General features: G+C 37.4%; 1 protein-coding gene across 6 annotated transcripts in view; it reads left to right on the top strand.

Moving 5' to 3' along the window:
• The window catches only part of OPA1 (OPA1 mitochondrial dynamin like GTPase), a 46,400-nt gene that overhangs the window by 22,820 nt on the left and 11,173 nt on the right, over positions 1 to 12,407 (top strand). For all 6 annotated transcript variants that reach the window (XM_015871816.2, XM_015871819.2, XM_015871815.2 and 3 more), the window contains 8 exons: positions 197 to 362; positions 1,002 to 1,154; positions 1,792 to 1,900; positions 2,444 to 2,523; positions 3,696 to 3,836; positions 4,884 to 5,000; positions 6,151 to 6,244; positions 6,715 to 6,825. In XM_015871816.2, the coding sequence (XP_015727302.1) occupies positions 197 to 362; positions 1,002 to 1,154; positions 1,792 to 1,900; positions 2,444 to 2,523; positions 3,696 to 3,836; positions 4,884 to 5,000; positions 6,151 to 6,244; positions 6,715 to 6,825 (971 nt within the window). The remainder of the gene's footprint in view (positions 1 to 196; positions 363 to 1,001; positions 1,155 to 1,791; positions 1,901 to 2,443; positions 2,524 to 3,695; positions 3,837 to 4,883; positions 5,001 to 6,150; positions 6,245 to 6,714; positions 6,826 to 12,407) is intronic.

The raw sequence follows: 12,407 nt of genomic DNA, 5'->3' as shown, positions 1-12,407 counted from the left end.
ACCTGAAACTGTCTTTTGTGACAGAAAAATGTTTAGCTTTGTCCTTAGTTCTAAGCAGATGTTGGTTGAAGTGATACACTGATGTTAAGGAGTATTTTCTCTGGTCTGTTGTCAGGATTTCTGGCAAATTGAACATAGGCTCATTAGACAATTTTGTATTGAAAGCCATTATAAGTGTTAAAACTTTGCATTTTAGGGAGGACATTCTTCAGAAGACATTATGGGAGAGGGTATCTACTCATGTGATTGAGAACATCTACCTTCCAGCAGCACAGACAATGAACTCAGGGACATTTAACACCACTGTGGACATCAAACTGAAGCAGTGGACTGACAAGCAACTGCCAAATAAAGCTGTGGAGGTTTGAATTTAGTCAAATTAAGACATTTAAGCTCTGTAAATAAGGATTTGCTTCATTTTCTTATTTACTATATCTTGTATTTTAAGTATGCAAAGTCATAACATGAAAACACAGATCCAGGGAGGTAAAGGCGTGGTTTGAAAGGCTACCTACAGTTCTTCTATCCAGCTTGTGTGTAGAGGAGGCTACTGTGATCTTGATATCAAGAAGCGAATTCAGCAGGAGTAACATGTTTTACTCTTCTAGTGACTTTCCCCGCTAAACAAACCCCTCTGCATGCCCCAAGTGAAAACACTGCCGCCAACAAAAAATCAACAAATAAACCACCTCCAGTCCTCGTTTTGAAAGCTTAAATCCTTTGCACTAGGTTTGTTTATATTGAATAGATTCATGCAATTTTAACATTTCACCTGCTAACTTCATAAACTTCAGTAACTTAATGAAGTAACTTCATAACTTCAGCATTGACCTTTTTAGTCATAGATAAGACAGAAAAGGAAAAGTCAGTAATATATGTATGTGTATTATGTTCAGAATGTACACAAATTGGTGTAAGAACTGCAGTAAAACGTTGCTCTATTGGTTGATGCACTTTGCTATGGTCAGTGTAAGTGTAGTTATTGTTTGCTAACTTTTTAGGTGGCATGGGAGACTTTGCAAGAGGAATTTTCCCGTTTCATGACAGAACAAAAAGGAAAAGAGCACGATGATATCTTTGACAAACTGAAACAAGCTGTCAAAGAAGAAAGTATTAAACGCCACAAATGGAACGAGAGAGCAGAGGATAGTCTGGTATAATGTAGTGGGTTTTTTCATATTGTTGACTAAGTGCTGTTGAAATCATTTGCTAAGTTGCATGTTCAGTATTCTTGAGTTCTTTTAACATGATCATAAAATGATGGGGAACTGAGATCATCTCCCTTTCTATGAAATGTTTTAACAGTGTTTCTCAATTCACTTTATGATTATCTTTTGTTAACTGTTGCCCTAAGTAACATCTAATAAAATCGCCTTTTTTTGTTGTTGTTCAGGAAAAAAAGCCCTCCATAATTCACTGGCTGCCTAAGGGCAGCCTTGTAGGAATTTACTATTGGCTTATTTGCCCCTAGCCACATAAAACAACAGCATTTCACTGCCGTTTCCAAAGATCCCATAGGCTGAAGGGATTTCATGTTGTTTGCTGCATGTTTTGGGGGTTTTTATTTTTATTTTTTTACCTTATTTAGGCTATACAAAAGAGTCAAAAGCACAAGAAAATATTTTTGTCAGTGCTGTGGAAACTGAATAAATTCCACGTGCCTGATAAATGCTGTCATTATAGACATTAGAAGGCAAAGAAAAATTGTGGTGGGGTCTTTTTTGTTGTTCTTTTTAACAATATCCTGTATAAATTATTTATTTTATGCTAAAAAGATGCTCTGCATTGCAGCGAGTGATCCAGCACAATGCCTTAGAAGATCGGTCAATATCTGATAAACAGCAATGGGATGCAGCTATTCATTTTATGGAAGAGACTCTCCAAAGTCGTCTCAAAGACAGTGAGTTCTGTGATTTCTTCCAGTCACATTTTTAATCTGAGCCAGCTTCCTCACCACTGCAGTGCAAACTTTTGTATGAGCGTAACTTGAGGTAGCAGGGATGGTTTAAAATGGAACTGACTGGTACAATACAAATGTCAGACTACAGCCTGAATAAACTCCTGCTCTTCCTCTTATAGTAAGGCAGTTGGAAGAAAGATGATAGGGATGCAGAGAATAAAGGTACAGAGAAGTTTGTGAATGGGTTGGCTGTATTCAGCAAAATAGTTGGTCCTGGTATGGTTATCAAACAAAATTAATTGTGTTGCAAGGTGCAGTAAGTCAGATTTGAAACTTGGAGGCTGTAAACAAGGACAGCTGTCATGTTTCTTACATACTTCCTCAAAGTACCAGTTCCTAATGGCAGTCATTTCTTAAATTTTGCCACAAGATATCTGACCTGTGGCATGAGATATTCATTCTTGATCTTGTATCTAATTTTAGAACTATAAATTTGTCTGGATCCGTATATTTCTTACGATAGTTTCACATTTCCTTCTTTAGCTGAATCTGTTATTGAAGATATGGTGGGTCCAGATTGGAAAAAGAGGTGGCTGTACTGGACAGGCCGCACCAAAGAACAGGTAAAAGGAGGAGGCAGGGGCAAGAGTAAATAGTAACAATAATAATAATAACAAAAGATAAAAAATAAAATGCTAGTTCCCAGCATTTAGAGAACATACATTACCTAGATTAGTTTTCAAAACCACATGCCATAATATCACAATTTTCAGGAATTAAAAGTAACTTTTGTTTCAAATACTTTGAAATTGCTTTTTCTCTTTATTAAGTTTTAATTATACCACAAATAATTCTATATATTTGTTTCATATTACAGATAGATATTGAGTTTTAAACCGCTCTTCAGTTGAATTACATCCTTACTAATATGCTGTTGAGCTGTGTATTAGTCTTTCACTAGAGAGAAACTGATGAAAGCAGGGTGGGGTTTATTTTCCTGTGTATTTTTTTTTCCAAGCATGAAGTAAAACTCTCTACCAAGCAGAAGTCTCGTGCAGTTTCCTATCAGAGCTCCATCTGTGTTTCATTAGCATGTGATAGCAGTATCACTGCTGTTGTCAAAGCTGTATCTTTGGATTGACTACTTTCATCAGATGGAAGGAGTTTTACAGTCAGCTGTGCAGCCAGATATGGGAGAAGGGTAGTCATTTCAACCTATGTTAACTTGAAGATAATGGATGTCAACTTAAATATATAAACCATGGAACTTAGGACCATGTGAACTTCTTGCGAGCTGATAGGCAAAGCTGATAGTTCTTGTAGGTGTCAGAAAGCCCATGGTTTGGTTTATTTGGGTTCTTTCGTTCATTTTTCTTGCATTTTTCTCATTCAGTTAGTATCAAAAGAAAATGACACGTTTTCAGGTTAATGTCTACTTCAATTTAAAACTAAATAGGGACTTGCAGAGCAACTCAGTCTTGCTAATTTAATGTATGAATGTGGACCGTACCTGTTCCTATTCATGAAGAGGAAAGGAGGCCAAAATCTGATTTTATTCTACCTTTCTATTCCACTTTAACATTTCTGTACATAGTAATCAAAAAGGCAGTTAGCTTTGTATAAATACTCTATTTGAGATGTCTATACACAAATGTGCTTTTGAATCACACAAAGTAAAGCGTCAAAGGTATCTGACAGTATTCTGGCTTATTAGGATGTAGTGAGTTTATTGAGAAAGTGGTGATGATCTTCGTGTCTATAAATAACCAGTTCCAACTAATCATTCTGATCCTAGAATATACGTAATGAAACAAAAAATGAACTTGAGAAGTTAATCAAATGTAATGAAGAACATGCGGCATATCTGGCAAATGATGAAGTGACAACAGTCAGAAAGAATCTTGAAGCAAGAGGAATAACAGTGGACCCGTGTCTGGTAAGATGCCACGTTGTAATAAAACATATGGGAGCTCCCTATGAACGCTCAAATGATCCTTTTAAGTACTGTACAAAAGATTGTATCTAAATACTGAGTTTGTAATCCAGATGTTTCCAAATGGATTGCTAAATGGCTGTTTGCACGCAATTCACACACTTCTGTTGGCTGTCAGACAAGTGCAGTACAACCCTTTGGAATCTGTCAGAATCTGCTGAGCAGATTTTCTTGCCTGCAGTACAGACCTGAATTATGCCACAGCTTGTTTAAAAATCATTGTTCGTGTGTTGCAGACAAGAATCAAAGCCCTTGTAGGCAAGATATGATAAAAAATATGATCCACATTCCTAAGTTTTCACTTCAGCTGTGTTTACAGTTTGACGTTCAAATCCACATCCAAGAGAGCTGAGTTTTGTGGAAAATACTTGCAAAAAAGCAGTTTTCTAGAGTGCCCTAAAAGAACGTAATGTAAGTTTTAAATGTTCTGGAAAGTGATTTATCTTAATACAGTATAGGGCTCTTAACCAAATTAGACCTTTTATCTAATTAAACATAAGCTTTTAAATAAAATTCAGATAATACATAATAGATGTGGATTTTTTTTTTTAAACAGTGATTTATTTTCTGCAGTAACCTTAGTTACCTTTTCAGTATTCATGCATGCACTTACTAAAGGTAGAAGAGCTATTTAAATACTGGCTGCCTTTCTTATGCAGCATTTATCATACCTTTTTTTATAAAGGTCAGTGTAGAAATCCACATCTGCAATGTGAGCAGACTGCAAACTGAATTTTCTTTCTAGATAAGCAATTGATACTTATTAATAGTCACACTTGTATGTGCATTTTTTGTTACTCTCTTTGGTTAACCAAGACCCATTAAATATTTCCCTGTGCTTTAATTTGGATTACCTAGTAAAATAATGTACATAAAAATGTGTCCCTAATATTAAATTGAAGGTTACATCATGCCAAGGGCAGCACAGTTTGCCTTATTCTGTAGTATAGAACTTAGAACTGTATTTTTAAGTTCTGTTTTTTTCTCTAGATAAAAGACACATGGCACCAAATTTATAGAAGGTATTTTCTGAAGACCGCTTTGAACCACTGCAACCTTTGTCGAAGAGGTTTTTATTACTATCAACGGCATTTTGTAGACTCGGAGGTAAATTAAGGAACAGACATGTATTAATGGATTGCCTTAGTGTTTTAATTGAAAAAGCCCCAGAAATGTGTTGAACTAGTCTAGCCCTTGATTTGTGTTCTATATCTTAATGTAGCTGGTGATCTTGGATGTTTTCTTTAAATCCTGTGATTTTAATTCCATCCAAATGGTAATTATACAAAACGACCACTAGGAGTCAGCTACAGACTAAGCTTCCACTAATTGTTAACGTGCATTGAAAGTATGCTGGTAAAAGCAGTATTGTACAGGAATTACCAATGCCTTTTTGGCATCCATTTCTCTCACTTTTACACTGATACTTGTTTTCCTCAATGATACTAAGCAGTCAGGTAAGACATTACCTAAAGGTGTTTCTATGGATTAAGCACAGTAAATAGATGCTTGGTGCTGCATGTGATCAACAGTGGAAAAAGAATCGAACAACAAACAATCATGGGGCCTACAGTGACCTGGATGTAAAGAATTATCTTTTCTGTTAAAGAACTTTCTAGTTTTGCTTAACAAATGACTTGCATGCACAAAGACCTATAAGAAAAGAATATGCATTTTTCTTAGATCTGTATTTTAAGTTAAAGAGAAATTACGCAAAGGTTAGGGCTTCTGACTTTGTGTGATTTTTATCTTGCTTTTAAATGAGAAACAGCGTTCCCAGTGGAACCAGAAATCTGGCACAAAAATATCTTTTCCTGAAAGAGATGAGATGGAAATCATAGGACAGAAAGCTGCCACTCTGTGATGTCTAGATGTCTCGCCTCCTTTTACTTCTCTATTTTTGTCTTATAAGCTTTCCTGGTGTGATGTTAGCTCTCCTTTCTGTCATTTCTGCAGGTGTAAGAACTGTCTTTTCTGATGTGAATTAACATAGACCTTGGCACACCACTGTCTTCCAGAGGCATTTGCCAGGCAGGGAGTCCCTGTGTGGAGCTGAGCTATTTTCTTTCAATGTGTTTGTTATGAACAAATAGAGTTGACATGCTTTTTAAGCAGTATGTTTAGTAAATGTGTTTATTACTTCCAGCAGTTGTTCTGTGGGGGTTTTGTGCAAGATCAGGATGCATGTATGTACCTGAACAGTTGTTAAAAGTGCCTTTCACTTGGAGGTCTGACACTACAACTTCCCTCTTTTCAGCTTGAATGTAATGATATTGTCCTCTTCTGGCGGATACAGCGAATGCTGGCAATTACAGCCAATACACTGAGGCAGCAGCTTACTAATACAGAAGGTAAAGCTCACAGTGAGTTATTTGAAATTAAAAAATGTTTCCCAAAGTCTTTTTTAGCTTTCCTTTATCTCCTTGTTCCTTTCATGCTTATCATGTGTGGCTAATCTTCGTGTCCTGGCTGGGTAGTTAAAGGATATATAGTAAATTAAAAACTATATTTAATTTATATTTATTTCAGATTAATTAATTAGAAAGATTACTGATTTAACAGCATTAAATTAGGATAATTTAATGTAAAGGGAATGGTAAATTATTGAGACAGTTTCCAGTTTAAGCTATTTTCAACTTATGTGGTGCCACTTATAATTTTCTTCTAAACAGAGTTTCATTAAGTAGTAACTATATTCACCTGAGTTCCTTGCTGTGTTCCTTGATTTAAAAATGTTTGATATAAAAACATAAAATCAATTGTAGCGTGTAATTGCAGTTGCAAATCATTGTCATTCCCCCCCCCTTTTTTTTTTTGATAGTAAGACGCTTAGAGAAGAATGTAAAGGAAGTGCTTGAAGATTTTGCTGAGGACAATGAAAAGAAGGTTAAACTCCTAACTGGCAAAAGGGTCCAGCTTGCAGAGGATCTCAGTAAGTAGCCGTCTGGAACTAGGCTGAAGTAAAACAAATTCTAACCTTCCTCTCTCTTTAGGACTAGGAAAATAAGGCTAAGAACACCTGATGCTATGTGGGCCATTCATGTGCTTGCACTTGATAAGTATCACAAATGGGATTTTTAAATACAAACATATTCCACTGACCAAAGGTGGATGTAGTTGGTAAATGTGGTAGAATATTTATGCTAGATTTAAGTTCACTGTTATCATGAATATATTGCATCATTGCACTGAAAAATATGGTTACAACAATGTTGTAAAGAATAGTGCCTGTTTTTACAGTACAATATGGTTAATCTACACCTCCACAGAATTGTTTCTAGGTCATACAGTTCTTGGCTGCTTAAGGAGGTTTTGATTACACCTATTTTTACTTGTTGGATGCCTTTCCACAGATTCTTTGTTGGAAATGTCCTTGACCCACTGGTCAGCTGGTTTTTGTCCTTACATGCCGAGCAATACCTGTCAGTTTACTAAGCTGAAACAGCTATTACACTGAGGTGTAACAAGGAAAAAAGCTAGCAATTTAAAACTTCTGGGGGGACTACAGGAGTATAGTGATTTGAGTCACTCAGGAAGAAGTGTTAAGGGAGTGCTGGTGTTAATACATGTAGGTTATAAATGGTAAAAGATTTTAAGGGGACAGCTCGCACATGGGTGATGCTCCACTTGATAAATGTCTTGCTGCTTTGATGTTGGATGTTGTTTTTTATTTTCCTGAGCGAGTATCTGTACAGATCAAAACTTGTTAATTTTAATTTAACTTTAAATATGCTATGTTTCAAAGCAGTGTAAACAGAACGCTAAAAAACAATACATAGTATTTTAAGTTAACCTGGCTTTATTTGGCACTGAAGCTGGCTTAAATTTTTTCTGCATTGTCAGTTTTGCTTCTTAGCAGCATCAGGAACAACCTTCCATTTCAAAGCAGTGATAACTGGAGCTTTTGTTTTATAAACTCAGGCTAGACCTCTAGGAGTGCCTTGTCTGTGTGATTAGGTATCTGTGTACGTTTGCATCAATTTTGGAGTATGTGTTTGTAAAATTATTATATATTTTAAACACCATCATTACACTCTATTTCTTTTAGATTCCAGGAGGTCACAGATTCTTGGTACATTTTTCTAATGAAATAATCATTATTCAGTGCAAAATGGTGTATGATGACATGTTCAGTTTTATTGCACCTATGGGAAGATTTTAAAAGTGCCACTGCTTAGCTCTGTAGTCAAATCAGCAATGTTCTCTCTACTTTCTGCAAGCTTTTATTGCTAAGTGGTTATAATTTTTATGGGCAAATGACAGGGAAGAGGGATTTCTTTGCCGTTCCCATGGTGACTGGAGTGCATGTCTGTGTTGCAATTTTTTTTACACTCCTGAGGCAAACTTTGAGAACATAATGCACTGAACCCTCAGGTGGCTTTACGACTAATTTCCTTCTTAGAGCATTCAGTGGTGATCAGAACTGTGGTTAAGGAAAGAAAATCCTGACTCCCGTAACACACATTTGTAACGTTCTTGTACTTTAATTAAGAATGGAATGAAAATGATCTTCTATGTCATGATGTTCGCTCTCCCTCTGTTGCAGGCAGCTGTGTTTATACAATCCAGCTCACTCATTTATCTTGAGCTCCATCTTTAAATCAGTTAACTTTTGGGGGCACTCTATTCTTACTGAAAATCTGTTCCACTATATCATTCTCCCAATGCTTACAAACTTGTCTTTTAATTTCCAGAGTAATTTTGTTAATATAAAGCTAAGATCAGTTTCCTGATTGGAAACTGCAGTTACAGGCATTTCTTTAAAGATCTGAGGTTAAGATGCTTCCTTCTTGATACGGCAATGCTATTGTGCTTCCATCAGTCAGTCCTTTACGTTGAACACTGGATGTGTTTTACTGTTTGTTCAAGATACTGGTTGATGGCAAACTGTTTCTAGCATGGTGTCTCAATCTCATAGTGAGAGCTCACACAAATCCCAGAACTTATTTGAGCAAGTTTTGTCTGTGTTCTACGTCTTGGACTGGTATTTCAGCCCTGTATTCTTAAGGATTAATAGGGTTTTGAAAGAGTCTTGCAATGGGTGGATCCCAGAGTAATATCCCTGGCAATGAGCAGGTATGGGTACTTAAAGAAAAGAACAGGTTAAACATACAGCAGTACTTGTTAGATGCTGAAAGAGCAGCCCAGACAATCTGTGTTCCAAGATTTCCTAATCCTGAGGTAATATCTTTGTGATTAATAGCCCTTCATGGATTTCTTTTTCCTCCTGTGAATTTCTCTAATTGCTTTTTGAACTCTTATAAACTTTGGCATCTGCAACATCCTGTGGCAATTAGTTCCAGAGTTTAACTACACATTGTGTGAAAAAGTACTTCCTTTTGTTTGTTTCTGAGCCACCTGCCAGTTTCATTTGGTTCTCCCTAGTTCTTGCACTGTGAAAAACATTCAGTAATCTTTTTCTATTCAGTTTTTGTGCTACTTATGACTTCATACGTGCTTATGCTACCAGCACTTGCTCTTCTTTTTCCTGAATTGAAAAATCCTCATTTGTGTAGCTGCTCGTTGCAAGGACATTGTTTCATCATTTCAATCAGCCCTGCCACTCTTTCCCCCTTTTTAGTTCCACTAAACCCTTTTTGAATTGAAAGGGCAGAACTGCACGCAATATTTAGGCTGTATCTGCATTCTGGACTTATGCAGTTGTATTACAGTTCTTTCTAGTTTTTAATCTGGTCTTTTACTAATAATTCCTCATAGTTCCTTTCTTGACTTCTGAGCAATGAGATGATGGTCGCGTTGGCTACCTGTTGCAGTTCCACGTTCTTCTGTAAAAAATAAGTCAGCTCAGTATCAGTCAGCCTAGTCACTTTCCTTGCTTTGTTTTAAAACACATCTGAGATTTTTGTTTGTTTCTCAGGGAATGTGGAAACAAGGAAACTTCTGTCTTAGACATCTGGTTGGGCACTTGAGGCATATTGTAGGAGCCTGGTTTAATGTTGCTGTCCACAACCTCCCTCACAGCCTTGGTGCAGCATTAATACTGAAGTTCTCTGCTGAACTTGTCTGACAGCTGAAAATCATAGCCAGGTCTTAAACCACATATTGTACGGCCTTATCAGCAACAACAAGACTTACATTTGCTTTCCAGTAGGCAGATGCTTCTTGCTTGCACGTGCTGCCAAAGGACAAAGCGTTTTGATTTGAAACTTATGTTACACACAACTTGGTGTTTTCCTATATGCTTAGCTAAATCAGTATCTTAAACATATTGTGTGCTGGGTGGTTCAGTAAGAAACAGAATAGGGTAGAGGGAGCTAAAAGTATTAGGGCAAACATTAATATATTGAAGGAAAACTTCCACTTGTAAAAATACCTCCTGTTAGGACTGTCCTGTTTGTATTGCAGGCTTTCAGGCATATCCTTCTGCTTTTCAATAATAAGTGAGATGTTTTCTTCAGGGGGAAAAATAAAGAACATAAATGTCAGGAAATTTGATTTCAAGATAGAGTGTCTTCTTTACGCTCTTTTACTCTTAACTAAAATTACTACCCTGTCATTTCTGTTAAGTGCTTTGCAGTTCAGAGCAAAACTAACAAGCTGGATGAAGCTTAACTTTCAGTAGACCATTTAACATGGCCGCTTTTGTTGCTGTTGAACTCCCTGTGAAGGGCTTCCCAGAACTATGCATCTGTTTCCAGAATTCTGCTCTGCTGGTCTTGCGTCTCTTCTATTGAAGGCCAAAGGAAACTTCCTCATTAGTGTGAACATTGTACAAGAGTTAAGTTGCTTTACAACCTTCCAACGCAAGATGGCAATGAGTGGTCTTTAGAGGAGTGAGGAAGTGGAGCATGGCAGCAGGGCTGGTGCCAAGCCTTCCATCTCTGGTTACCATTTCATGTGTGAACATGGCATACCCAGTGGGCATCTGTTTACACAACAGGCATTTGTTTCTTGGATGTTAGCCTTTATCTTCCGAGGGGAAGCTGCATTTGCCCAGCCTTTTTTCTTCTTGTTTTCTACTCTCTGATGTTTTATTTGCTTATTTACATAATTTACTAACACTTATAAATATTGTAAAAGGCAGGCATTTTTTCCTCTGATAATCTTAATTAGCAAAAGCATGGCAAATTTGGTTTAGTAATGAAGCCTGCTGACTGTTACAATCTGAATGCTTCAACCATTTGCAAAAGTGAATGGGATCTTCCAGTGCTGTATCCTAAACATAAGCTACAAAAATCTGTGTTGCAGTGGCATTTAAAACATGCTAGGTGGTGCACATGTATATTGAATACCTACAGTGATTCCTAATGTCAGGCCATCAGCAGGAGCTTTGCCTTTTACTGCACTAAAGACGAAATATTTTACCAAGCCGAAGAAAATAGCATGCTCTATCTTGCCTTATTTCCTCTTCTTTATTTCTTTCAGACAGCTAAGGTATGTGTGTCATAAAGGCATTATTCATGGGAAAAAAAAAAAAGTGATTTTTGCACAGGATAATCTCACAGAAGGCTAGTAAATGCAAATCATCTTTCCTAGATCATCCTATTTCCTCGTAAGCTTAAAGAAAGAAGAAAGAACCTCCCTGAATTAGGTATTAAACCATGTTCATTTATGTGGGGAAAGACACTGCAGAAAGCCTGAGGAAACTTGATCCTGATTTTACTAGGTTTGAATGTGAAGGGGTCAGCCTGTGAGTTCGTTTGTCAGTAACACTGACACCTGTACAGGTGTCCTGGGCCAGCTGAGACTTCGTTCTGCACAAAAGCCTTTTGAAACCTGTAGGTAGTGAGCCCTCACATGAAGAAAAGGCAGTTCATAGCTTGGGGCCGTTTGTTTGAATTCTGTCGTACATTTTTAACTTGAAAATAATTAAGTTCCACAAATTATTTTACAAGGGTAGTCTACTTAAATTTCAGTCTCCTGAGATGACTGTCAACATTATTTTGACTTTTACCTTGGTCCTACATGACCATGTTGATTACATGTGCCCTTGACCTGGCTTTGTCATAGCTTTCTAATGCCTTTACTTCTGTTTTCTTTGCTGTTACGAGCTTTACATTTTTTAAAAGGTTAAAAGGTTTCGTGGGGGAAAAGCTCAGCTGTAGGAGGAAGGTTCTGCTCTCAAATGGGCAGATCTCAGATAATTTCTCCTGGAAACCAAAGGGCAAAAGGCAAAAAGCTGTTAGTCCTTACTTCAGTGCCGCCTTCCCTTCCATGGCACTTAACTGTTGCTTGGGAAGCTACTGAAGGAAAGTGCGATCACTTCATAGTTGTGAGATGTTTCATGTAAGTGGCAGTGATCTTGTTCAGCTCCGTTCAGCTGGTCTGGTAGTCTGCATATAGTTCTGGGCTGACCCTGAGCTGACAGAAGTTTGCACAGGAGGTGCTGTGGCCTTTTATCCAGACAAAAAGAGAGGGGCCATTTCTCCCTGGGAGTCATCAAATGCATCTCCAGCGTGTGCAAAGTAGCTGCTATCTTCAGTCTCCTGCCAGCAGCTCCTACTGGGATGCTCCATGGCCTGCATCTTATCAGAGGCGGGCTGTCACTTAAAC

This window comes from Coturnix japonica, chromosome 9 (genome assembly GCF_001577835.2).
Source record: "Coturnix japonica isolate 7356 chromosome 9, Coturnix japonica 2.1, whole genome shotgun sequence".
Lineage (NCBI taxonomy): Eukaryota > Metazoa > Chordata > Aves > Galliformes > Phasianidae > Coturnix > Coturnix japonica.
This window is presented reverse-complemented; position numbering and strand designations above follow the sequence as displayed.